The 27,681-nt window shown below is 53.5% G+C and overlaps 1 protein-coding gene across 1 annotated transcript; it reads left to right on the plus strand.

Annotated features, from left to right (window-relative positions):
* On the plus strand, positions 1–25,015 carry TEKT1 (tektin 1). Its single transcript, XM_002718851.4, has 8 exons — positions 1–106; positions 1,644–1,850; positions 9,437–9,602; positions 12,547–12,675; positions 13,027–13,170; positions 14,736–14,958; positions 23,879–24,075; positions 24,763–25,015. The coding sequence occupies exons 2-8, from the start codon at positions 1,661–1,663 to the stop codon at positions 24,968–24,970; spliced, it is 1,257 nt and encodes a 418-aa protein (XP_002718897.2). The 5' UTR covers positions 1–106; positions 1,644–1,660; the 3' UTR covers positions 24,971–25,015.
* Positions 25,016–27,681: the final 2,666 nt, after the last annotated feature.

Genomic DNA, 27,681 nt, shown 5'->3' on the forward strand with positions numbered 1-27,681 from the left:
TGGAGACCGCGTTGTTTACATCCCAGTTCCGGGAGCGGCGGGAGCTCCAGCGCGTGTCAGGAGGCTCCCATCCCGGAGCTTGGGGAATAGTCACTGGGGCGCTGAGGTAAGCAAACCCCAGCCCAGCCCGGCCCACAGACCCCCAGCGGTGGACCTCCGCCCTCTAAAGCTTGTGCCCGCTGGGATCAGCCCCATGCCTCCAGGGGCTACCCCCGGTTATCCAAGGACTCTGGGTTAACTTTGGGGCCTTTGCTTAGACAAACTTGAGAGAGGCCATAGGAGCGGGTGGGACTAGGAAGACGGAGCTGACCCCAGGGGGTGCGAGGCGCTCAGCCAGGTCAGAGCTGACCCCAGGCAGCCTTTCAGCTATTCTGTTGCTCCGGGTCTCATGAGCTCTCCTTCCTGTTCTTTGTCCTGGGAAGTTTCAGATTCTTTTGTCTGCCGAGTTAGCTTAAAACCCAGCAGTCAGTTTGCACCGGTAGTTCATTTGTTTTGGGAAAACACGTTTGGGTTTTGTTTGGCACTGCGCTGTGGGTACAATCCCAACAAGTCACAAAAACGCATGCAGGAGTTCACCCAAAGAGAATACGCAGTGAACTCACTGAAATACCCTAAATGTCCATCAGCAGTAGACAGCACAGGTGCATCTTGGTTTGCTCATAGGATGGCACACGGCACAGCAACCAGAAGGAACAAACTACAGCTTAGGGCAACGCGATGCCTCTCCCAAACATCACCCGGAGGGAGAGAAGTCGTGGTCAAAGGACACACACAGTGCGACTTCATTTCTGTCAAGGGCAAAACAGCAGATCCAGTCGGCAGTGTTCAAAGTCAGGGTAGTGGCTGCCCCGTGGGACTGGGGTGGGGACCAGCCACTGGAAGGGGCTTGAGCTGCTGGTAGCCTGTTTCTTGATCAGCCTGCTGGCTACACAGGTGTGTTCATTCTGTGTGTGTCCCACTTTAGAAATAATTGACTTTTAAAAAGATTTTATTTGAAAGGCACAGCTATGGGGGTAGGGAGGGGAGGGAGAGGGAGAGAGAGAGACAGTGAGAGCGCCCTTCCATGCACTTGTTCACTCCCAAATGCTGACAACAGTCAGGCAGGGCTGGGCCAGGATGAAGTCCGGGGCCCAGACCTCCTTCCAGGTCTCCCATGTGGGTGCAGGGCTCAAGCACTTGAGCCATCCTCTGCTGCTTTCCCAGGTGCATTAGCAGGGAGCTGGATTGGAAGTGGAGCAGCCAGGACTCGAACCAGCGCCAGTAAGGGGCATCGTAGGCAGTGGCTTTACCTGCTACACCACAGCACTGGCCCCTAAGAATTGGACAAACTGGAGCAGACGTTTGTACCCAGCGGTCGAGATGCCTATGTCTTAGCTTGGACCGCGTGGGGTTGGTACCCAGTTTTGGCTCCTGACTCCGGCTTCCTGCTGATGTGTGCCCTGAGAGGCAGCAGGTGATACGTCCCTGCCACCTGCGTGGGAGACGGGGACCGATTCCTGGCTCCTAGCATTGGCCTGTCCCAGTCCCAGACTTTGGGCACATTTGGGAAGTGAATCAGAGGAGGGAGTGCGCTCTCCCACTCCCTCCTGGAGGAGGGACACGTTTCTGCCATTTAATCTGAACACATGTATGTCTTTCATCAGGTCGTTGGAAACCCCAAATGGCCAAACTACTGCAGTCTCCACCCAAGTTCCTGCCCTCGGAATGGCAGGTTGCTAACAAGAGCCAGTACCACAGAGCCGAGGCCCAGCGGTCCCGGTCCGAGCGCCTGGTGGCAGAAAGCCAGAGGCTTGTGGATGACATCGAGAAGACCACGAGAAAGTCGCAGAGCGACGTGAACAAGAAACTCGGTAAGACGGCGTGCTTGGAGGAGGCGGTGGCGGTGTGGCGTCAGTGTCACGTTCAGCTGCGCCAGTGTATCGTTCTTCGTGTCTTAAGGCAAAATGTATGGATTCTCCAGGTTCTGAGCTTAAGGTGTGCAAGGGTTCTACACCTAAAATGACAAACCATTATTGCAGGAAGTTGAAGAAGTTTTATGTAAATGCAGGGATATATCATTTAAAGAAGCGAAGCGTTGGTGTATTAGCAATTCTCCCTCAAAATTAATCTGTAGATTGAATGCAAAGCCAGCCGCGGCTCACTAGGCTAATCCTCCGCCTTGCGGCGCCAGCACCCCGGGTTCTAGTCCCGGTCGGGGCGCCGGATTCTGTCCCGGTTGCTCCTCTTCCTGTCCAGCTCTCTGCTGTGGCCCGGGAGTGCAGTGGAGGATGGCCCAAGTGCTTGGGCCCTGCACCCCATGGGAGACCAGGAGAAGTACCTGGCTCCTGCCATCGGATCAGCGCGGTGCGCCAGCCGTGGTGCGCCAGCCGCAGTGCGCCGGCCGCGGCGGCCATTGGAGGGTGAACCAACGGCAAAGGAAGATCTTTCTCTCTGTCTTTCTCTCTCACTGTCCACTCTGCCTGTCAAAAAAAAAAAAAAAAAAAAATGCAAAGCCAATGAAAATCCGAGCACGTTTTCTGGTGAAATTGGCAAACAGCTCCTAAAGTTCATGTGAAATGCAAAGGGTCAAGAATAGGCTGGCTGTTTTGAAGAGGGACAGAGTTGGAAGATCGTCACTGTGTATCCTATTATCAGACCTGCTATGAAGCTATGATAATTACAGTAATGAAGCATGGGCACAGAGACAAATGGACCAGCAGAACGTATTTCTAGAGTCCAGAAACAAAGCCATGCATGTATATTAATCTGACTTATGACAGAAGCAATGCGACTGTGTAATGGGAAAATAATAGTCTTCCTGGCTCATTGGCAAATGGGTTATTCATTTGGAAAGAAATGACATCCTGTCCCCTACCTCATATCAAATATAAAAAGTGCTAATTCAATCTGTGTGGACAATGTAGAACAATAATGCTTTTAGAATCACTTTTATGATTTGTAGAAAGTGTCTGGCGCCGTGGCTCAATAGGCTAATCCTCCGCCTGCGGTGCCAGCACCCCGGGTTCTAGTCCCAGTTGGGGTGCCGGATTCTGTCCTGGTTGCTCCTCTTCCAGGCCAGCTCTCTGCTGTGGCCCGGGAAGGCAGTGGAGGATGGCCCAAGTGCTTGGGCCCTGCACCCGCATGGGAGACCAGGAGGAAGTGCCTGACTCCTGGCTTTGGATCAGTGCGATGCGTACCGGCTGTAGTGGCCATTGATGGGTGAACCAACGAAAAAAAGACCTTTCTCTCTGTCTCTCTCTCTCTCACTGTCCACTCTGCCTGTCCAAAAAAAAAAAAGATTTGTAGAAGGCAACGATTTCTTATTTTCAAGAACACAAAAGAACCAATCATAAAACATAACTGGATTATATAAAAACGAAGACCTTTTGTTTCTTAAAGCACTTCCTTAGAGGTGGTTTTTCCACTCTGTGGCATGGGAGAAGGTGTTCACGGTACACGTGTCTGACAAAGGATCTGTATCCAGGGTACGTGAAGAACATCTAGGGAAAAAGGGAAACTACAGAAAACTCAGAGAGAGAGAGAGAGAGAGAGAGAGAGCGCGAGAGAGAGCAAGAACCCAGACAAGCAAGGAGCAGACGAGGAGGTGGCCCGACCGTGGCCGTCAGAGGGGCACACCAGTTACATCATGGCTGCGATGCCGTTGCACACCCAGCAGTGACTGAAATGAACGAGAAGATGGGGAGAACAGGAAGAAGGCAAAAGAGAAACACACCAAGGGTTGGGGAGGACGCCCAGCATCTGGAACGCCCCTTCCTGACTGCTGGCAGTGCACACTGGTGTATGTGTGCTGGAAATCTGGGTTTCTTTTCTTTTTTTTTTTTTTTTTTTTTTTTTGACAGGCAGAGTGGACAGTGAGAGAGAGAAAGAGAGAGAAAGGTCTTCCTTTTGCCATTGGCTCACGCTCCAATGGCTGCCGCAGCTGGCGCACCGCGCTGATCTAATGGCAGGAGCCAGGTGCTTCTCCTGGTCTCCCATGGGGTGCAGGGCCCAAGCACTTGGGCATCCTCCACTGCACTCCCGGGCCACAGCAGAGAGCTGGCCTGGAAGAGGGGCAACCAGGACAGAATCCGGCGCCCTGACCGGGACTAGAACCCGGTGTGCCGGCGCCGCAAGGGGGAGGATTAGCCTAGTGAGCCGCGGCGCCGGCCGGAAATCTGGGTTTCTATCAACACTGAACGTGAGTGCAGCCTTTCACTCAGCTCTTCCGCTTTCAGGCTTCTACCCAGCAAGAATTCTCACGTATGCTGCAGTGTTCAGAGAAGTGCTGTTTCTAACAGCCCAAACTCAGGAGAATGGATGCACAGCGGTGTTGTAGTCAGCAGAGAGAACCATCTACAGCTGCCTGCGACACTGCAGATGAACCCTAACAGGCTTAGTAAGATGTGTGGTCCAGTAAATGACAAACACCTAGCGTATCAGTCCACTTACATGAAGTAAAACAGACAAACCAAAGACAAAGACAAAAGGAACAGCTGGTCTCTCTGGTTGGAAGTGAGCCTTGGTATGTGGTGAGGTAGGAACTGCAGGGAACCGTGAGAGGCCTCCTGGGTGCTGGGATGGCTTTGTGTCTTGGGTGAGGTATTGGTCTCCCAGGAGTGTTCACCATGAAAACAGCATAATTTATGAGTGCTTATTCCCTGTAGGTTTATGGCAGTTCAGTAAAAAGCTGGAAGAAGTAGCGAGTTCCCATGCTGCGGCTGGTGACGCAGACATGTTGTGTTGGTGCTTGAGTAGAGACGAGTGAGGTGCACCCGTGTCTGGGATGTGGCGTCGCCTGTCCCTCTAACGGCACTGATAAAGCACTGTCAGATTGAAGTGGGGGCACATCCTTTCAGCTGGTCCCACCCAACGACCATGGTCGCTCAGTGTCCATCCACCTTGACCACTCTACAGGGCTTTGGGAATTCTACGACGTGGGTCTCTCCTGGTTCAGGTCTTTCATTTCCAGCCTTTCTCCCTCTTTTTCATTGTGAGGCTTCCTTCTCCCATTCACCCCTTGTTGGTATTCCTTAGTGTTTTGTTTTTGGCTCGCTTGGTTTTTTCTTCTCTCTTCTCTTGATGACTTCATTGGAAATGTTACCACTATCGTCTTTGTGCTATTTGTCTTGCAAATATAAATATTGATCTCTCAGTTATCCTAACTTTTTATGGAAATGGAGAACTACCTGCCATGTATTTTACCTAAATTCTTTTAGGCACCTCAAAATAAATACACCTCAAGATGAGCTCATCACTTTAACCTCAAAACTTGCTTCTGCTTCCTCTTATCCTGGTTAATGGGATTAGGATCACTCATTGATTTTTGTATCCATTAAATATATCCATCACTATGCTAGATGCGTAGGAGTGTGAACTTGAAGAAAAGAGACATTCTAGTATGTGAGTGAGATAAAACACAAGTAAAAGGACAAGTAACTAATTATTCCAAGTTGTCAGACTGGGCAGATGTCATGGAAGGGACGAGGGAGAGAAGAGGTGCTCAATGAAAAGCATGTTGGATTTATGAATGAATTTTCACACCCGAAGGAGATGACTTAGAATAACAAAGGTAGGGTGCATGTGCTATTATGGGGAACGAACAGAGGTCCAACTCGGTGTACAGAGCACATGATGCAGAGAAACCTGAGGGAGATGAGAGGGAGATGAGGCTGACGGTACACAGTTAGAATTGAACGGTAGATTCAGAACTCTTGGAGCCATCACATACAAATAGTAGTGGAAACCATATGTGTAGATTGGAGCACCCAAGGAATGCATTGAGAAAGAAGAAAAGGTGACACGGGATAAAGCTGGGCAAGAGAAGAACTGGAGAACAGAAGTTCAGGCAGAAAAACAGAGAGACGAGGCCAAGGTCATGAAATACGAAAAATGAAGCGTTCACGGATGAGGAAGTCCTGTCTAAATGTCCAGGTGTCTGGGAGGTTCCTGGCGACCTTTGAATAAAGGTCAAGGAGGCAAGGTCGGGGTCAAAGTCAATTGCACAGTGAGAGTGAGTAGACTTCAGTTTATACGGTGGATTGAAAACACGCATCTGTCTTCTTTCCGTTCTAAAATTCCAACACAATAGCAAATGCCATGTGTCAAGGACAAGGGAGTGAGGTGGGGAAGAAGCAAAACAGACGAACGATGAAAACGACTTTAGAAGCCAGAAAGCAGGTCAGGTGTCAACACACACTAGGAACTGCAGAAGGTCAGGCTGGGAGGAGGACAATGGCCAGCTGGCTGACTCATGCTGCAGGAACCTTGAAATGCGTAAAACTGGCTATATCCAGTTACTTCCGAGGCTGGAGGTTCAGGATAGAACTGGAAATAAATTAGGTCAAAGTCTCCCCCCCCCCCCCATTATTTTATTTGAAACTATACAGAGACAGAGATCTCCCATCTGCTGGTTCACTCCCTAAATGCCATCAGTAGCTAGGGTTGGGCGGGACTGAAGCCATGAGCCCAGAACCCAGTCCAGGTCTCCCGCATGGGTGGTAGGGACCAATCACTGGAGCCATCGCTGCTGTCTCAGCAGGAGGCTGGGATTGGAGCCTGAACTCAGCCACTCCAGTGTGGGATATGGCAGCAAACGCCCACCCCAGCTGAAGTCTTCCTGAAGAAGCTCTGCTCCATTCCAGCTCTCCCCTGACTGCTTTTTCCAGAATGAAAGGCTGCCCACGGACCTGATTCTTCCAGCTGGCTCCCAGGACCTCAAGCAGGAGACTGGAAGGAATTTCTATGGAGAGAATAACGGCTCCGAAAGGAAAGGCCCGTGTAGGGATTCCCCAGTGGAATGAGGGGCTGTGCTGCAACCGCTCTGGATGCCACGTGCCGCCCCTGCAGACTGAGGTGCCCGTGGCATATTAGCATATTAACATTGCACTCTGAAATCAGACGGGGATCACCAAGTACTTGAGGCAAGCTCAGCTCATTAGGGAGTTCAGAGAAGACGTCACCTCCACGGAACAGACAGAGGAGTCTTCAGATGAAACCATTCAGAGAACAAGAGTTCTTGGAGATTAAAAATAGGATAGCAGAAAAAAAAATGTCCAAAGGAAAAGTTGAAAAATGTCTAGACAGTAGGAAAAAAGGAAAGAGATAAGAGGGAAGAAAAAACAATAAAATGGGGCCGGTGCTGTGGCACAGTAGGCTAAGCCTCTGCCTGCAGTGCCAGCATCCCATGTGGACGCCAGTTTGAGTCCCGGCTGCTCCTCTTCCCATCCAGCTCTCTGCTATGGCCTGGGAAAGCAGTAGAAGATGGCCCAAGTCCTTGGGCCCCTGCACCCGCGTGGGAGACTTGCAAGAAGCTCCTGGCTCCTGGCTTTGGATTGGCCTAGCTCTGGCCGTTGTGGCTATTTGGGGAGTGAACCAGTGGCTGGAAGACCTCTCTCTCTGTCTCTCTGTCCATAACTCTATCTTTCAAATAAATAAATAAAAATCTTAAAACAAGAAAGAGACAATAAAATCAGAGGATCAACCTGGGAGAAAAACAGCACCTCATTCTGCTAGTTCACTCCCCAGATGGCCGAAACTGCTAGGGCTGGGCCAGACCAAAGCCAGGAGCTTCTTCTGGGTCTCCCACATGGGTGACAGTGGCCCAAGCACTTGGGCCATTTTCTGCTGTTTTTCCCAGGGACATTGGCAGAGAGCTGGATGGGAAGTGGAGCAGCCGGGACTCAAACTGGCGTCCACATGGGATGCCGGTACTGCAGGCTGCAGCTTTACCTACTATGCCACAATGCTGGCCCCTATTTTTATTCTTTTAAAAAATTATTTAATTAATTTATTTAAAAGGCAGAGTGACAGGGATGGGGAGACAGACATCTTCCCTCTGCTGGTTCACTCCCCAAATGACTGCAACAGCCGGGGCTGGGCCAGGCCAAAACCAGGAGCCTGGAACTGAATCCTGGTCTCGCACATGGATGGCAGGGGCACAAGCACTTGGGCCATTTTTCTGCTGCTTTTTTTCCCAGGCACATTAGCAGGAAACCAGATGGGAAGTGGAGCAGCTGGGACTCAAACTGGTGTTCCTGTATGGGACACTGGCATTGCCGTCAGCGGCTTAACCTGCTGCACCACAGTGCTGGCACTGAAAATGTGTTTCTTTAAATTCCATTTTTCGGTGCACTTTTTTTTTTTTTTGACAGGCAGAGTGGACAGTGAGAGAGAGACAGAAAGAAAGGTCTTCCTTTGCCGTTGGTTCACCCTCCAATGGCCGCCGCAGCCGGCACACCGCGCTGATCCGCAGGCAGGAGCCAGGTGCTTCTCCTGGTCTCCTATGGGGTGCAGGGCCCAAGCACTTGGGCCATCCTCCACTGCACTCCCGGGCCACAGCAGAGAGCTGGCCTGGAAGACGGGCAACCGGGACAGAATCCGGTGCCCCGACCGGGACTAGAACCCAGTGTGCCGGTGCCGCTAGGTGGAGGATTAGCCTAGTGAGCCGCGGCGCTGGCCTTCGGTGCACTTTTTGAAGCCTCCTTGTGTGCGGTATAATGTTCACAGCAGGGTAAGGCATATCTGTCTTCTCAAACACTCTCCATGTCTTTGTAGGAATGTATTGCATGTACCACCTTCCTCCCATGCTCGGCTGCGTTTACTGAGAATACATTTGCGTTCAGTCACTAAAAGGAAGTGAAAAGAAACACTGACATGTTTACAAAACCATAAAGCAATGCCATTATTTAAATGAGATGGTCATAAAAATGTATGAGGAGATTGAAGGGCCAGAGAATGTCTTGTGAGTTGGATAAGAGCAAAGCAGAGGGGGGCCGGCGCTGTGGTGTAGCAGGTAAAGCCACCGCCTGCAGTGCCGGCATCCCACATGGGCGCTGGTTCGTGTCCTGGCTGCTTCACTTCCGATCCAGCTCTCTGCTGTGGCCTGGGAGAGCAGTGGAAGAGGGCCCAAGTCCTTGGGCCCCTGCACCCATGTGGGAGACCCGGAGGAAGCTCCTGGCTCCTGGCTTCGGATCAGCACAGCTCCAGCTGTTGCGGCCAATTGGGGAGTGAACCAGCGGATGGAAGACCCCGCTCTCTCTTTCTCTCTCTCTGGCTCTCCTTCTGTGTAGCTTTGACTTTCAAATAAATAAATAAATCTTTACCAAAAAAAAAAAAAAAAAAGGAGCAAATCGGAGGAAGTCAACAGGTGCTACTTAAACTGCTGAGGAGGAAACAGCAGTGTGAGCAGACCGGGGACAGGGAGTAGCAGCGAGAGCATCGGGAGTGGGGGGATGCGGCAAAGCACCGGAATCCTGGCTGCTTTTTCCTGTCTTTGAGAAAATTCAAATTGAAAACAGCGGACTGGGGCGAGTGCAGAATGCCTGGTTTGATGCTGACTGTAAGAACCTTCCGTCCTCTGGGCCGGCCGGGAACTGCTGTCCGAGAGATGCCGGGCTCACTCCCGCCCCCCAGCGGCCGGAGCCGGCGAGTGCGGCTGCGAGTCGTCCCTGTGTTGCAGAGCAGCGGCTGGAGGAAGTGCGGTTCTGGAAGAGGGAGCTGGACAGCAAGCTCGAGCAGCTGGCGGACGAGACGGAGGATCTGCTCACGCACAAGGGCAGGCTGGAGAAGGCCCTGCAGGACTTCCGGGAGCCCCTGCGCATCACCGAGCGATGCCTGGCCTACAGGTAGGAGGGCGGTGCCTGGGGCGAGGGCGGTGCTGGGAGCCCGAGGCTGCCTGCCGCTTCGGAGGAGGCCAGAGAGCAGGTGCGCTTTAAGAAAGATAGTCCCTTAGTCATCTGAAAGGCAGGGTGACGGATTGACCATCCACTGGCTGCCTTCCCAGCTGTGCATAGCAGCTGCAGCTGGGCCCGCCAGGAGCTCCATCCACGTCTCCAACGTGAGCGGCAGGGCCCGCCTCTGCTGCCTCCCAGGTGCGTTAGCAGGGAGCTGGACTGGCATCCCGGACTAGCCAGGACTGGAACCGAGCGCTCGACGTGGGTGCAGGTGTCCCAGGCACTGACTAAACCTGCTGGGCTGCAGCACCCACCCCCGCTGTTCCTTTAAAGCCCGGAGTTACCCCAGCCTGCCCCAGGCGCTGGGCAGTGCGGCAGCGATGGAACGGGCTCTCGGCTGGCTTAAACTTCAGTGGGGACCAGAGTTCTGGCTGTGGGTATCAGAAACCTACACGGCAGTGTTACCTTAAGCAGTTTCTTTTCCCTCACACATTCAGGGAGTCTAGACGCTCCATACCACCTGGCACCATGCACGACAATCTTAGGGCTGCAGGCAGCTTTCACTCCTGAGGTCACCTCGGGACTGCAGATGGCAGCTGGGGCTCCAGCCATTATGTCTACATTCCAGCAAGCAGGAACAAGTAGCATTCGATGTTTCCCATTTCTACGCACATCCCTTTGACCGGAACTTAAAATCAATGGACACCAGCTGAGCAATGGTTTTTATTTTGGGCAGCCAAACACTCAGGTCAAAGAAGCAGGGGTTCAGACTTTCCCATATGGGAGCTCGGGTTCAAGTCCTGGCTGCTCCACTTCCAACCAGCTCCCTGCTAATGTGCCTGGGAAGGCAGAAAGTGGCCAAAGTACTAGGACCCCTGCCACCCACATGGGAGACCTGGCTCCTGCCTTCTCCCTGGCTCAGCCTCAGCCATTGTGGCCATTTGGGGAGTGAACCAGTAGATGGAAGGTCGGTCCTTCGGTCGGTTGGTCTCCCTCTCTCCCTCTCCTTTAAAAGAAAGAGAAAGAATCAGGAGCTTTATTGCCAAGGAAGAAGTTGAGATACAGGAAGCATGTAATCATGGACCTGTAGCTACTGCGGGACAACATGAGGGTGCTTCAGAAAGTTCATGGACAGCGCAGACTGTGAAAAAACTGTTGCATAGATTTTAAATATTTTTTGCACCAAAATATCTTTTTTAAAAAAGATTCATTTTATGTATTTGAAAGGCAGAGTGACAGGGCTGGCGTCGGGTGTAGTGGGCAAAGCCACCACCTGCAGTGTCGGCATCCCATATGGGTGTGGATTCGAGTCCCGGCTGCTCCACTTCTGATCCAGCTCCCTGCTAATGGCCTGGGAAAGCAGTGGAAGGTGGCCCAAGTGTTTGGGCTCCTGCACCTGCGTGGGAGACCTGGATGAAGCTCCTGGTATTGGCCTGGCCCAGTGCTGGCCGCTGTGGCTATCTGGGGAATGACCTAGCGGATGGAAGATCTGTGTCTTTCCCTCTTACTCTTTCAAACTAAATAAATCTTAAAAAAAAAAAAAAAGATTCAGGTAAAATGACAGAGAGAGAGAGAGAGAAACACACACAGATCTTCCATCTGCTAGGTCCCTCCCTAAATGGCTACAAGGCCAGGACTGGGCCTTGCGGAAGCCAGGGGCCTGGAACTCCGTCCAGTGTCCCATCTGGGTGGCAGCGGCCTTGGGTTATCTTCCACTGCTTTTCCCAGGCGCATTAGCAGAAAGATTGGAAGTAGAGCAGCTGGGACTCGAACTGCCGCTCTCGTGGGATGCTAGCGTCTCAGGCAGCGGCTTGATTCGCTGGGCCAGACCGCCAGCCCCTCAGATAAACACCTTTTATTCCCACTTTCCGTGAACTCGTGGAAGTTGAAAGCGTGCGCTGAGGCCAGGAGGCACGCAGTGCAGGGCGGATTGCAGAGCGCGCGATGCGCATGCGTGTCCGCAGTCCGCAGTGTCGCTGCGCTCCCCTCCGTACAGCCGGCACGCCACCTGCCACCTGTCGCACGCCCTTTCCGGAACAACCTTCTTCTGTAGTCAGCCCACAAGGGCCCCACCGGTTCCCTGAGAGCTGGGACCACTCAAACCTCCCCGCCATCCAGACAAGCTTCCGCACCTCCCGAATCCATCCTGTCCCCAGAGTGGGTGTGTCGCCGGTGTCCTCAGCCTCCCGAATGCCTCTGTCTTCCTGGAGACCTGTCCCTCCCTGAGCTTAGCCAGGCAGCCGCCTGTCCCGCAGAGGGACGCAGCCCAGGGCGTCGCGCCGGGGAGGGGGAGACGTGCCGAGCAGAGCTGCTCCTTCCGCGTTTATACACCTCGCTGCTTCCTTGCCACGCTCCGTGAAATGCTGGTGACTTCTACCCATTTCACAGAAGAGCAAAGCAAGGCACAGGTGACACGCACGGTGCTTGCAACACGCACACAGTTAGTGAGTGGGGGAGCCTTCCGCCCAAGCGCGGGCACGCAAGGCAGAGAACAGACAGCCACCTAGTGCGCGCAATGCCGGCGCTGTGGCACGGAGCGATCCCGGGAGGCTCAGCTCCAAAGGGTTAAGTGAGGATATTTATCTGGAAAGCTCAGGAAGTGCTGGGGGGGTGGGGGTGGGGGGAGGTCATATTAATGTTGGTATTATTGCTACTTATCACGATGAGACCGCTTTCTGGGTTATAAAACCTCTCCGGATAAAGGAAGAAATTCTAAATCAGAAGACAACGGGGCGAGGAGGCACAGAAGCGGGGAGAGCCCCATTTGGCATCTCCTGCCCAGTGCCCAGTCCCCGACCGGCTCCGGCTGTGTTCTGGACGTGTCCACACGGCACCTGCACGGCCCGCGTCCTGGGTGGCTCTGCCCACGCTCAGCCGCTGCTGCCCCTCCCGCCAGGGAAAAGCGCGTCGGGATCGACCTGGTGCACGACGAGGTGGAGCAGGAGCTGGTGAAGGAGGCCGAGGTCATCCGGGGCGTCCTGGCGCTGCTCACCCGCACCCTGGAGGAGGTCACGGAGCAGATCAGGTGCGGCGCCACGGGCAAGGCTGGGACTGGACGCCCTGGGAGTCGGGGCCACGCGCGCGGCCGCGTGGAAGTCGCCCTCTGGTGGCGGATGAGGGTAGGGCGGGGTCTCGCCCTGGCCCCGAGGGCTGGCTGCGGGGATGATCCCGCACACACGCGGGCACGCTGCAGGGGCTGCCTCCGCAAGTGTCCACGTGGAGGGCCTCTGCGCGGTCAGCTCCTCGTCAGGCATCCCTGGGCCTGTGTGGGTGCTGGGGGCCGGAGAAGCGGCAGGTGGCAGAGGAAGAGCCCCCTGCCCCAAGAATGCGCAGGTGTCCCCCGCGGGGCGGCCCAGAACTTCCCGGTCTCCCTCAGGCTGAACCGCTCTGCCAAGTACAACCTGGAGAAGGATTTGAAGGACAAGTTCGTGGCGCTGACCATCGACGACATCTGCTTCTCGCTCAACAACAACTCGCCCAGCATCCGCTACGCCGAGGACGCCGTGCGGATCGAACCCAAGTGAGTGAGGCCTGGCCGCGGCCTCGCGTCGCCCTCCCCTCCTGGCTCCAGGGCATCCCCCCGGACCTGGCCTGTGGGAGCGGGGGCCGGAGGGGGACCCAGCGCTGCATGCCCTCAGCCTGCCTCCTCTCCCACGCAGCCCGGGGGGGTCCCCGGGTCCTCCAGTTAGGCCCTGCTTCCAGGAAGTCTGATGGGAACCCCTTAGCCATTTCAGTTGTTCCTCATCTGTTCCTGCTTCTAGCAGGTGGGAGAATCTAGAGAGGTGAAAGGCGAGCTGGTAGGTCCCCGTCTGCATCGTTGAGATGCTCAGTGTGGCCAGTGTGTGGCGCTGTGTTCATCCTTAGGCCCAGGCACGCACTTGTTTAGTTGACAGAAGTTACACTGTGTACCTTTCCTGTAACGTTTAACTCACAATGTTTTTTTTTAAGGATTTTATTTGAAAGGCAGGAAAAGAGATCTTGCATCTGCTGGTTCACTCCCCAAATGCCAACTATAGCCAGGGCTGGGCCAGGCCAAAGCCAGGATCCTGGTGCTCCATCCGGGTCTCCCCCGTGGGTGCAGGGACCCATGGACTTGAGCTGTCATGGGCCGCTTCCCCAGGCGCGTTAGCAGGGAGCTGGATTAGAAGCAGAGCCGCAGCTCAAGCCGGCTCTGGGGTATGGGGTGCTGGTGTTGCAGGTGGCAGCTCACTCCGCTGTGCCACAACCTGGGCCTCTGGCTTGCATCTTTCAGGCAGCCATGCGGCAGCCCCTAGCTCATGCCAGCTAGGAGAAGTGACTGTCTCAGTCTCTGCGGGTCAGGGCCCGGGCCCTGCTCAGTGGGGCATCTCTGGCCCAGCGTCTCCCGAGGCTGCAGTCCATCTGAAGGCTCAGTTAGTGGCCACCTCGGTCCCCGGCCATGGGAGCTGCTTCGCGGACGGGGCAGCCTCCCGACGTGGCAGCAGGCACCCCCACAGCCAGCGATCTGACTAAAGATGAGGGAGGGAAGAGAGCAAGCCCAAGGCGGAAGGCAGGCTTCCTACACCCTCATCTCAGAGGCTGCATCTCGTCCTGCTCTTTGTGACATCCACGTCTCCGCGTTCATCTCACAGTCAAGGGGAGGGGACCGCAGAGCAACGTGGCCACCAGGAGGCAGGCGCGGGGCCAGCTCAGAGGGAGCGATCCTGGTAGAACCGGGCCGGGTCCAGCAGCACAGGGATCCTGCTGCCCGAAGGTAGCTGCTTCCCGGACCTGCAAGACGTGTGCCTGGCGTGCTTGTTATCTAAAGAATTAGGAAGCAGAGAGGGATTCCACGTAAGGTTCACTCCCCGCATGCCAGCAGTGGCCCCACACCAGGCTGAAGGCAGGAGCCAGGAATAGAACCCAGGTCTCCCGCGTGGGAGGCAAGAATCCAGCCACTGGAGCCATCACTGCTGCCTCGCATCCGCTCTCACAGTCCCGAGGTTGGAGGCTCAGCCCCAGTTCCACCTGCCTCAGCAGGTTTCCAGGAGCTTGCCCCCTGCCTGCACGCACCCTCGCCCAGCCCACTGTGCCGTGCGCAAGTGCGTGAGTGTGTATCCGTTTCAGCTCGGTGAGCCTGGAAGACTGGTTAGACTTCTCCAACACCAACGTGGAGAAGGCCGACAAGCAGAGGAACAACTCGATGGCGCTGAAGGCCCTGGTGGACCGCATCCTGTCCCAGACGGCTGACGACCTGTGCAGGCAGTGCCACGTGGTAGACACGGCCTTCAGGAACGGGCTGAAAGAGACCAAGGATGCCCGGGACAAGCTGGCTCTGCACCTGGACAAGGTGAGCTGCAGGAGAGCGGGACCCCCACAGCCAGACCACCTTGTGAACTTACGCACCAGGGTCAGTCACACCCCTCCTCCCTCACAGCAGGCCTTGGGGGGCTGTAGCGGGACGCTGCCACACACTCACCGTCCGTTGTCACTCTTGTCCCTGCTGTAGAGGACAGGACCAGGAGGCACAGGGTCTGGCCACAGCTTGGTGCCTAGCTGTCTGACTTTTCTGGGCCTCCTGGGTGACACATCGAGATGGGCCACCTGGTCCCAGACCTCCCTCAGCACTCAGCCTCCAAGAGTCGATGCAGTCCGTTTCTCCAAACCCAGCTGCTGCCCTGGGACCCCGGCCAGCTTTCCCTGGTGCACCCCGCGGAGTGCTGGTAGCTTGGCCCCGGTCTGTAGCATTTGCGACTTCCCATGGCAAATACCCTCAGGCTGGCCAGTTGTTACTGTCTCACGATCGCAGCCCACCAAGCCCAGTTTTCCACACCCTGCAGGGCGGCCCCGGGTCCTTTTTGACACTAACAGCACTTGGCCTAGGCACACAGCACAAGCCCAGCAGGCCCCCGGGACCCGCGGCGCCAGGCTGGTGTGGCTTCGGAGAAGAGAGGCCGGAGGATAGGAGATCCCTACTGGGGGACGGACTCGGAGACGGTGGCTGCACATCAGATGGAGCATTGAGAGACAACCAACCAAAACTTGGTCTGAAATCGTTGTAGCATTCAGAAGCATGGCGGGGTGCCAACTTCTGAGACAGGAATGCGCAGGAAAGCGGTTCAGGGCTTCCTAAGCTGTGAGGCCTCAGGGGCCGGCGGGGAAGCCGTGTGGACCCCTTCTAGAGCAAAGCGTTTCAAGATCTGGTGGAGAGAGCCAGGCGCCTGGCCGCAGGGTGTTAGCGTGGGAACAGAAGAACGAGGGGCAGCGGGCACTTGCACGGCGAGGCTGTCCACTTGTGCTTGGAGGCCGCCAGCGCGGGCACTAGGAGGAAAGTCTCCACCTGGCTGTCGTGCGGCCGGGCGCCTCCCTGTTCCTGAAGCAAAGACAACCGCCAAGTTAGACGCTCGGGTGTTTCCCATGTTGTTTTTAAACCCCAGGAAGGCTTAGAATGAAGTATGGCCATGTTTAGGATAATCCAACTGAGAGGTCAGCGGACGTCCCCCACAAAGGGTCGGACAGTGGCTGTTTCAGATTTTGTGGGCCAAGAGGCAGAGTTGAGATTACCCCTTATTACATAAGCACCTATAGAAACGAATTCCTGCAAATTCCTCATTGACCAAATTAAAAATATAGTACTAAATGAATATACAATTCTTATTTTAAGGATTTATTTATTTGAGAGGTAGAGTTACAGACAATGAGAGGGAGAGACAGAGAGAGGTCTTCCATTCCCCAAATGGCCGCAACAACCAGAGCTGAGCTGATCCGAAGCCAGGAGCTTCTTCCGGGTCTCCCATGCAGGTGCAGGGGCCCAAGCACTTGGGCCATCTTCTACTGCTTTCCCAGGCCACAGCACAGAGCTGGATTGGAAGAGGAGCAGCCAGGACTACAACCAGTGCCCATATGGGATGCCAGTGCTATAGGCAGAGGATTAACCTACTTTGCCACAGGTTAGCCCTGAATGTACAGTGGGAAAAGGGGAAATCTTTCTGGGGAGGGCAACGCTTGCTTTGCTGAAGTTCCAAGTTAGTGTTTCCTGTAAAATCCATTACAAATGTTCATCTGTTCATGTTGACTGTGATGAGATGTGACACATCTCCTTGTCCAAAGTGCCTTCATTCAGATAGCTACTGCCAAATAATGACAGCAGCCCTTGGGCATATGATTTTATCTGAATGCGTTCATTGCTTGGAAGGCAGCTATAGAATCCTGTTAGACTCTTTTGCTTATAATTGCCTTGTAATGTAGCACTGCCTTTCAGATCAGCCACATCTAGTCGAAGGCTAGGTGAAGTCGAGTGGATTTTAAAATATGGGAACTTCCTTTGCAGTGCAAAAATGCACGGCTGGAAGCAAGCTGTCACACATTTGTGTGGGAGTGGAGGTCTTGCTTCTTGTTTTAACTTTGGATAGCGTAGGAAGTCCGTGACACAGCGAGACAGAGCTCCTAATTAAAGTTACGATAGTTTCTGAAATGATTTTGCCAGTGTCAGCTTTGCATAGAAGTGCTGTGTTGCCTTCAAAGTTTTGTTTGGATCCATTAAGTCTGCAGCTACTCCTCACAGCCATTCAGCCTTTGAGCACAGTGATCGAGGGTGGGTTTTCTTATTTAGGAAAGCTCCCTGCTTGGCCCTGAGCTAAAATAAACCACAAGAGTTTCACCGCTGCTAAGCTAAGAACGGCTGAGTGGTAGGGCAAGTCAGGATACTCCGCTTCTGTTTCCGACAAAAATTCACACAACTGAGGACTGCCAGGTCGGAGGACCAGTGAGGCTGAATGTTGACGATATTGTTGAATTGCACATTCAGCGTTTTGCACAAAATGCCTTCTGGAGAATACTACAGCCCTTGACCATACTTTAGGTGACCTCATTTCCACAAGCTCTGGGAGCTTGCTCAGCAAACCCCTCTGTTCCGCACATCCTTTGTCACCATCGGCTGTGACACTTCTTAGCAGATTCCACTTCAGGTTATAGCCATTCAGTATTTTCTCAACTGCTTGAGAACAGCGACTCCGTGAGCCTACTCAGAGGCTAATTCTCCAGTCACTTCAAACTCAGCGTCAAGTCCTTGTATACGCAACAACCGAGCAGGGCCGGAGCGCTGGGTCCCGGCGGCTCCATGTCTGACCAGCTCCCTGCTTACGTGCCTGGGAAGGCGGCAAGATGGTGGCCCAAGCACCTGGGCCCCTGCATCCGTGTAGGAGACCTGGCAGAGTTCCTTGCTGGGATACGAACACTGTCTCCCCCCGTCATAGAGCTTCCAGGTTATAACGCAGTGTCGTTAGCTGCAGGCCCAGTGCTGTACGGCACATCTCCACTTTCAGAGGTCTCACCCAGAGCAAAGACAGATGATTCCAGGTGACGTCCCTGGTCTTCAAAACCGGTCCCTGCTGTTACTCCCACACCCGTACCTCTTGGAGCGGCCATTCCTCAAGGCAGACGCCCGGCCTTAAATAAGTTTCTACCCTCAGCAGCTGCTTTCCTTTCTTGGCCGACAAGTGAGCCCCTCGGAATCTTACTTTGATTATGGCCTCGTTTTCATTTTTGTGAAGAAATTCTGCAGCAACGTGACACCGTGTTTTACCTTCTCTAGTTTTTCTGCTCATTGCCGTCCTGTGGGTGAAGAATCTCGTGAGGGCTTGTCTGGTAGTGTCAGGTTAAGCTGTATTTTTTTCGGCACAACTCCAGCATTATCGGATTATGAACAATGCCTTGATGCTGATTAACAAAACGTCCTTATAAGCGCAACACAGAAAGTCAAGTTCTGTTTGTCTCAACGTGATGGGGATGCACTGGCCTATGTTTTGAATATTTGTGTTCCCTCCACAGTTCATGGTGAGACTTGGTCCCCTGTGCGCCAGTATTAAGAGCTGGGCCCTTGGGAGCTGCCTGGGCTGTGAGTTCCCTGCACTCCCTGGGGCAGGTAGAGCCGCACGAAAGGGTCAATGGCAGCAATGGGGCCCGTCTTGCTGCAGCGAGCAGCCCCCCAGGCTCCGAGTCTGCCCCCACTGCATCTGGGGCTCCCCGCCTCTAGCGCTGTGGTGGGAAAGTGTTCTCTGTTCTGCCCAAGTCACCCAGCCTCAGGCATTTGTTCCAGCAGCAGCAGTAGGCTAAGACACACGGTGAGAAGATGCCTGAAGGCCGTCAGCTGGAAGCCAGGGATTCACGGAGCTCCGGGCAGGGCAGAGCCTCACACGTCTGCCACGCCCCCTCACGCTGCCAACTCATCTCCAATGGCATCGCAAGCGAGTGACTGAGCACGGCTGGGTTCCCCTGCCACCTCATGGTGGGGGAGGACACTCAGAATTAGATTTTACGTGAATTTCACGTGACGTGAAGTATCCTTCCTTTGATTTCCTCAGCCATTTAAAAATGTAAAAGCTTTTCTTTTAAGAGAATGAAAACAGCCACGGGCTGGGAGGAAGTATCTGCAAAACTTACATCTGATAAGATAAATAATACAATAAACATAAAAATAAAATAAATACAATAATCAACCCAGTTAACAAAAATGGACAAGGGGGGCATTTGGCCTAGCACTGGAGTGCCCGGGTCTGGATCCTGACCCCAGCTTATTGCCAGCAAAGACCCTAGAAAGCAGCAAGTGATGGCTCCCATAGCTGGGCTCTCACTACCCCTGCGGGAGCTACCTGGCCCAAGTTCCCAGTTCCTGCCCCCTATCCCACCCCACCCCCAGGTGTCACAAGCATCCGGAGGGGTGAGCCAAAAGATAATTCAAGGATGGACAAAAGATCCGAACTGGTACCTCCCCAGGAAGGATATACACAGTTAGAAGTCCCACCCACAGGAGACGATCAACCCACATGCCATTAGGAAATTAAATTGCAAATTTAAACAGGATACCCTCCAATGCCTACAGAACACCCAAGCCGGTGACGTCATCAGATGCTGCAGAGCCGTGGAGCCCCAGGAACTCTGGTTCATTCAGATGCAGCAGGTGTGCCCTGGCACCGCCCCTCGGCGCGGCAGCTTCTTACAAAAGTATTTTCCTGACACGGCCTTCTCAGTTCTCAGTGTTTGCCCAAGTGTGTTCAGAACTTGTGCCCACACCAAAACCTGAACACGGATGTTCACAGCAGCTTGATTCATCACCACCAAACTTGGAAGCACTTGCGATGTCCTTCAGTAGATGGGCGGGTAAACAGAGTGGTACGCCCAGATAGCGAGACATTGTTCAGTGTTGAAATGACAAGAGCCACGAAATCATGAAGACACAAAGGAGCCTTAGAGGTGTGCCGCCCAGTGCAAGAAGCCGATCTGAACTCCGCATTGAGCTACAGAGAGAGGGAGATCTTCCATCTGCTAGTTCACTCCCCAAATGGCCATAGTGGCCAGGGCTGGGCCTAGGTTTCCCAGAAACCTAGAACTTTATTTGTGTCTCCACGTGGGTGCAGAGGTCCGAGCACTTGGACCATCTTCCACTGCTTTCCCAGGTGCATTAGCAGGGCGCTGGATCGGAAGTGGAGCAGCCAGGACTGGAACTAGTGCTTACACGGGATGCCAGCCACCTCTGAGGTTCATACTGTGTAAATCGTACTGTATGATTCCAACTAGGACAGTCTAAGAAAGGTGAAACTCCAAGAAGAGTAAAAAAGATCATTAATTGTCAGAAATTTGGGTGGCGGGAGGAGGGAAGGGGGGATGAAGAGGTGGAACACAGGGCTGTTGGGGTAACCTAGTCCATATATACACACTTGGGAAAGTCCATGGGATGTACAACGCCAATAGCGAGCCCTTGTATAAACTACGGGATTTAGTTAATAGCGTATCAGTATTGGTTCCTAACTGTAACAAAGGAACCACAGCAATGCAAGATGGTAATGGGGAAGACAAGGGTGTCGTTGTGGCACAGCAGGTTAGGCTGCTGCTTGCGATGCCAGCATCTCACATCGGATATGTTGCCCGTTCAAGTCCCGGCTGCCTGCTTCCCAGCCAGCTCCCTGCTAATGCACCTGGGAAAGCACTGGTGTGATGATGGCCCAAGTACATGGGCCCCTGCATCCACGTGGGAGACCAGGATAGAGCAACCGCTCTTGGCTTCTGCCTGACTGTCGTGGCTGTTTGGGGAGTGAACTAGTGGACGGAGATCTCTCCTCTGTTGCTTGCTCTGCCTTTCAAAGAGGTAAATCCACAGACAACCACGTGAAATTTCTAAATAGGGAAGACTATGTGGAGGGCAGGAGAGGTACATGGAAACTATTTTATGCTCTTCTGAGACTTCGTCTATTAATTTCAAAAAGGTCTCATTTCAAAGGCAGTAAAAAAAAAAAAAAAAAAAAAAACAAACCAAAAACAAAACAAAAAAAAACAGATGGCAGGGTAGATTTGGCCTGTAGGCCACAGTCTGCAAGTTCCTGGCCTGGTGGATAGTATTAGTTCTCTTTTAAATAATCTGTGTACTGGGGCCAGAGCTGTGGCACAGCAGATTAAAGCCACAGCCTGCAGTACCGGCATCCCATATGGGCACCGGTTCGAGTCCCAGCTGCTCCACTTCCAATCTGGTGCCCTGCTAATGGGCCTGGGAAAGCAGTGGAGGATGGCCCAAGTCTTTGGGCCTCTGCACCCACATAGGAGACCTGGAAGGAGCTCTTTGCTCCTGGCTTCAGATCAGCCCAGTTCTGGCCATTTGGGAAGTGAACCAGCAGATAGAAGACCTTGCTTTTTAACTCTGTCTTAAAAATAAATAAAATGAATTAAACATCTATGTAATTAAAAATTGTAGCTTAAAATATGATATTGAATAACTGATTTAGCCTTATGATTTCAAGTTGAAATTTTATTAAGCTTGAAGACTTAATATTTGGAATATTAAGATATTTAAGAGCTTGAGAGTCATCATTTATACTGGTTTATTAAGTTGATGAGATCTATTTAAGAACTGTAGATGGCCGGCGCTGCTACTCAATAACCAAATCTCCGCCTGTGGCGCCGGCACACCAGGTTCTAGTCCTGGTTGCTCCTCTTCCAGGCCACCTCTCTGCTGTGGCCCGGGAGTGCAGTGAAGGATGGCCCAAGTGCTTGGGCCCTGCACCCGCATGGGAGACCAGGAGCAGCACCTGGCTCCTGGCTTCGGATCGGCGCAGTGCGCTGGCCACAGCATGCTGCCAGAGCAGCCACTGGGGGGTAAACCAACGGAAAAGGAAGACTTTCTCTCTCTCTTTCACTGTCCACTCTGTCAAAAAAAAAAAAACAAAAAACAAAAAAACAAAAAACTGTAGAAGGCATTGCTTGTCAATTCAAAACAATACACCAAGTTTATAAATGCTACTGTAAATAGGTGTTCAAAGGATCTCTAAGTTTGAAGTGTGAACAACTATCAATCAAAATCAGTTTAAAGTGATTGTTAGGAGCCAGCGCTGTGGCATAGTGGGTAAAGCCTCTGCAGGCAGTGCTGGCATCCCATATGGGTGCCAGTTTGAGTCCTGGTTGCTCCACTTCTGATTCAGCTCCCTACTATTGGCCTGGGAAAGCAGGAGAAGGTGACCTAAGTCCTTGGGCCCCTGCACCTGGATGAAGCTCCTGGCTTCAGGCTTTGGCCTGGTCCAGCCCCAGTCATTGCTGCCATCTGGGGAGTGAGCCAGCAGATGAAAGATCACTCCTATCTCATCTCTTAGCTCTGCCTTTCAAATAAATATTAAAAAATAAAGTGTTAATATTTACTAACTTTAATTACTGTCTATTAACTGAACCTAAGAGAAGCTTAAGAAATATTAAGAAAAAGCTTAAGAAAACCAAGTATAATGCATGGACCTCATTTGGGCTCTAGTTTGGGCAATTTAGTATTTACAAAAAAAAATCAGGGAAATTTGAACCCTAGATATCAGATATTAAGAAGTCATCTCCGGCCGGCGCCACAGCTCAATAGGTTAATCCTCCGCCTTGCGGCACTGGCACACAGGGTTCTAGTCCCGGTCAGGGCGCCTGATTCTGTCCCGGTTGCCCCTCTTCCAGGCCAGCTCTCTGCTGTGGCCAGGGAGTGCAGTGGAGGATGGCCCGAGTGCTTGGGCCCTGCACCCCATGGGAGACCAGGATAAGTACCTGGCTCCTGCCTTCGGATCAGCGGGGTGCGCCGGCCGCAGCGGCCATTGGAGGGGGAACCAACGGCAAAAGGAAGACCTTTCTCTCTGTCTCTGTCTCACTGTCCACTCTGCCTGTCAAAAATTAAAAATTAAAAAAAAAAAAAGAAGTCATCTCCTTCCCTCTCCCTGCCCCTGTTGTTTTTGGTGTAATAAAGATGTTGTGGCTGTGTTAACAAGAAAGAACCCTTATATCTTAGAGATCCACCGTCAGGTTTCCGAGACTGAAATGGTAGCAGACTTGTCCTCAGACACCTCAGCTGATGGGCAGGGGTCGGGAGAGGGGTGTGGTTGGAACGAGCCTGGCCGTATCTAGCTCACTGCTGAAGCTGGTGGGTGCACGGGGGTCCTGTGTCCGTCCACTGCTGTGTGTGTATTTGGAAACCTCTTTGAAACAGAGTTAAAGATTTTAAATAACTATTCATCTCAAATATACAGGGAACTCCTAAGTGGTCTTTTCTGCACACAAAGCCACCCTCAAACCCTCAGAAACACCGTTGGTGAAGATCTGGTGAAGCAGCCAGCCCATCTGTCGGGTGCCCGACTTCAGTTCCCCGCTTTGCCCCAGATGCACACCCTGGGGGGCAGCAGGTGATGGCCCAAGTGCCTGGGCCCCTGCCACCCACTGGGAGACCCAGATGGAATTCCTGGCTCCTGGCTTTAGGCCTGGCCCAGCCCCAGCTGTGGTGGGTATTTGGAGAGTGAACCAGCTGGTGGAGGTTTTTCTCTTTGCTTCTCAAATAGTAACACACACAAACAAACAAAGCCAAGCTCCTTCTGGACGCTCACAGTTTCCAGAAGCCAGAACCGGGTGGGTGGAGCTGTAAGGAAACAGACGGTGTCTGTCCCTGCAGCAGAGGGGCTTTGTAGCAAGATGAACGGGGGTGCTGAGCAGCAGTGAGAGCTCTATGCTGACCAGGCCCTTCCGAGGGCCTCCCATCCGGGGAGGAGAGACGGCGGCATGGCCAGTCCTGTGCATGCCTTCTGGGAGGTTCTGCTGCTGGGTACCCAGGCGGCCTTGCCCACTGCTCGAGGGAAGAGCGATCGACTCCCGGGCTCCTGCTTAGGTGGAAATCCGAGATCCCCCGCTTCCCCACCTACATGTCCCCATAGAGCTGCCGTTGAGTGTTGAGGGGTGCACCTGGCCTCACCTACCCCGATCCTTTTCGTAAGGTCATGGAAGAGATCGCGTCCCAGGAGAAAAACGTTACGGTTCTTGAAAAAGCCATCCTGGACCAAGAAGGCCCTGCCAAAGTGGCTCACACGCGCCTGGAGACCAGGACGCGCCGGCCCAACGTGGAGCTGTGTCGCGACGTCGCACAGTACAGGCTGATCAGAGAGGTTCATGACATCACCAGCAACGTGGCAAGGTAGGCCGGCAGGGGGAGGGGGAGGGGCCCTGCGCGGTGGCCTTGCGGGTGAAGCCCGCTCGGAGAGTTTGAGGGTTTCTATCTCACACGACTGCCTGACAGCCCAGTCAGGCTTGTCATCACCACGAGGGTTGACCCTGGAGTAGACATTTTTCTTAGAAAAAATAAACCCAACTCCGAATGCTTGGGTGCACTCTGCAGTTTTGGGGTGCGCATTTGGCCTGGCAGTTAAGATGCTGCCTGGGGCATGCGCATTGCCTATCCCAGTCTCCGGATTCAAATCCCAGCTCTGCTGCCGGGCCCAGCTTCCTGTTAATGCGGACCATGGGAGGCAGTAGTCATGGCTCAGGCAGCTGGGTTCCCGCCACCTGAATTGAGTGCGTAGTGGCTCCCAGCTTCGGCCTGACCCTCCCCCCCCCCCCCCCCCAGCTACTGTGAACATTTGGGGCGGAAATCCGGTGGATGGGGGCTCACTCTCACTCTCAAAAACCTTCAGACTCTGCAGTGTGAAATGGCGCCACTCCATGGGGGTCTCGGTGTCATGAATCCGGCCCATGGCTCCAGTCTGAAAGCTGACTTGGGGAGGAAGGAGGGCCGGGGGGGGGGGGGGGCGCACACTGCTATATAGTACCTGCAGAGGAGTTAGAGAGGGCAGAGTGATGGCCTGTGTTCTCCTGCCTCTCCCAGACTGAAGGAGACCTTAGCCCGAGCTCAGGCGGAGCTGAAGGGGCTGAATCGCAGGCAGCTCGCCTTGCAGGAGGAGATCCAGGTGAAGGAGAACACCATCTACATCGACCAGGTGCTGTGCGTGCAGATGCGCCAGTCCATCCCGCTGCGGGCCGGGGAGGACCGCAGGGACTGGGCGGGCGGCCTCCGCCCCGACGCCGTCTGCTAGGGCCGGTGCTGCTTCCGATCCTCATTAAACACCTGTGTCACGGAACAGTCCAGAGCTTTCCTCTGGGGCGGGGCAGGGTGGGGGGGAAGGGTGGAGGGCCAGAGCTTCTACTCCGCCTGCTGCAGCCTCCCTACCGGGACTCCGGAGCCAGCTCAGGGGCCAAGCGCTGGGTATGAACTTCGGCTCTGCTGCGGCCGGTGGCTCGGCGGCGGCTCGGCGGTGGCTAGGCAGGCAAATTCCGTGGGTTAGCTCAGATATCACAGGACTTGGGAGAGCGGCTCAAGATGGTTTAGTTCAGATTCAACTCACTTGAGTAGCCGGGCTGCATCCTCGCTTCAGAGTGATCCCACCTGGTTCTTTTCTTTTTTTTTTGACAGGCAGAGTGGACAGTGAGAGAGAGAGAGACAGAGAGAAAGGTCTTCCTTTTTGCCGTTGCTTCACCCTCCAATGGCCGCCACGGCTGGCGCACCGCGCTGATCCAAAGGCAGGAGCCAGGTGCTTCTCCTGGTCTCCCATGGGGTGCAGGGCCCAAGCACTTGGGCCATCCTCCACTGCACTCCCGGGCCACAGCAGAGAGCTGGCCTAGAAGAGGGGCAACCAGGACAGAATCCGGTGCCCCGACTAGGACTAGAACCTGGTGTGCCAGCGCTGCTAGGTGGAGGATTAGCCTATTGAGCCGCGGCGCCGGCCCCCACCTGGTTCTATTTCAAGAAGCAGAAGTCTTAGGGAAACAGTCATCCTGGATCCAAAATGGGCTCTTCCCCTCCCAAAAAGATAGCAAGAAGGGTCCTTAAAGGGAAGGGGTGGCTGCAGGAGCAGGTCTGAAAAGCCAGGGAGTCCCATCGATGGACACTGCAGCAGGGGCTCAGGCTGTGTTGCAGTGGTGCCCATCTGGGAGATCCAGGGCGTCAGCCAGGTGGAGGCTTCCCTGCATGCTTTCTCCCGCGCTGGGTGTGAGGGCTGCCCTTGCAGGCCGTCTCCTCCCAGGAGGCTCCTGGAGTTCCCATGCACACACGCACTCATCATAGGTAATACACAGCACCAGCAGCCCAGGTGTGAGAGGGAAGGGAAGATGCCTTCTTTACAAATTCCTCCGCTGTTGGGGGTCTGTGTGGTGCAGCGTTCAAGTCCCAGCTGCTCCACTTCCGATGCAGCTCCCTGCTAATGCGCAGGAAAGGCAGTGGAAGATGGCCCAGGTACTTGAGCCCCTGCCACCCACGTGGGAGACCTGGAAGAAGCTCCTGGCTTCGACCTGTCCTAGCCCCAGCTATTGGGGCCATTGGGGGAGTGAGCCAGCAGTGGAAAACCTCTCTATATCTTTACCTTCCAAATAAACAAGTCTTTAAAAAGTTTTTTAAAATATCAATACCTAAGTAACGCTTCATAAATGAAGTCAGTTGAAGAAATTGGTGAATTGACAGCCATACCAAGTTGATAGTTGAATCATTTTAAAGCAGGAAAGAAACCCCTGTGGCAGAAATACTTAAGTTTATACTTGTTTTTATAGCTGCTTTGAAAACTCCCAGTCTATTTGGAATGTCTCCCATAGCACAGGAAACACTGTAGTGTGTTAGGAATTGCTGGTTTCTATCCAAGTTATTCATGAGCCTTATGCAGCGATTTCTTAAGCATGTAATTGGTAGACTGCTATGGGCAACAGGGACGTAATAAGCTGTTTCATAAGCTAAAGTAAAGGCGCATCTACGGGATTCGGTTCGAAAAATAAAACAATAAAAACTTTGGCCAGCTCCGTGTACAGCTTTCCCTGGAGGTGCAGCTGTGGGGACAGTGGTCTGATGCCCTAGGCCTGTGGTGGCCTTTGGAGCAGTGGCCGGCTGGATCACAGCTGTGCTACTTCACAGCTCCAAGCAGGCACTGGCTGTTGCCCCCGGTCTTTTCCCGACAGCACTGTTGGTCATTCCATAACCAGCCTCTATTTGTGGCCAGGACAAACTCAGCCCTGGTGGCTTGGTCACATCTGGCCCCACATTGCCAGGGGAAGATTGACGACCAGGAGCCAGTGCCAGGAAGCCTTTCAGCCATGTTCACCTGCAGCCTGTGGCTAACGTTAACCATCACTTCTGCAGACAGGAGCCATCGGCACAGCCTCGGGCCAGCCAGTCTCAGTGCGAACTGTACTTCTGCAGATTTCCGACAATCAACAGGCACAAAGCTCAGAGAGGAAAATGTGGCACACAGCCAACAGATCACGGAAAAGAGAAGCCACGTTAGCATCTTAATCAACAGTTAGTGGCTTAGCATGGTCTGTTGATTGCCTGAATTAAGCACAGGAAGAAAAGCTGATTTGCTGTATAGTCATCTCAGATTTGGAGAACTCTCAAAGTCAGCAAGTCTCAACGTCGAGAGACTCGGCTTAGAACTTTAAGGGATTTTCAGAGGAGAGGCTGGAACCATTTGGTCAAAATAAGATCTTGGATCTTTAAAAAGTAATCATTTAATGTGGGTTCTCAGCCAGAGCTGTGGGCCAGATCAGAGTCCAGGTGATCTCCAACATTTTAAATGCTCACTCTTCAGGATTCAGCTCTCCTGAGCCATCCCAGCTCAACCAGAGAGCACACACACAGGAAACGTTCCCCCCAGACACAGAAAGTCGTCATTACCTATGCCGGTTACAAAGAAAACACCTGGGTGGAAACATGTCAACAGGTGAGTCCCACCACTCCTACCAACAAATCTGAAACAAACCCATC

The sequence above is a fragment of the Oryctolagus cuniculus genome, chromosome 17 (genome assembly GCF_964237555.1).
Source record: "Oryctolagus cuniculus chromosome 17, mOryCun1.1, whole genome shotgun sequence".
Lineage (NCBI taxonomy): Eukaryota > Metazoa > Chordata > Mammalia > Lagomorpha > Leporidae > Oryctolagus > Oryctolagus cuniculus.

Coding starts and splice junctions, on each gene's coding strand:
- TEKT1 (XM_002718851.4), top strand. CDS start 1,661: ATGGCCAAACTACTGCAGTCTCCACCCAAGTTCCTGCCCTCGGAATGG. Junction 12,676..13,026: donor GAGGTCACGGAGCAGATCAG/GTGCGGCGCCAC, acceptor GGTCTCCCTCAG/GCTGAACCGCTCTGCCAAGT. Junction 24,076..24,762: donor ATCACCAGCAACGTGGCAAG/GTAGGCCGGCAG, acceptor TGCCTCTCCCAG/ACTGAAGGAGACCTTAGCCC.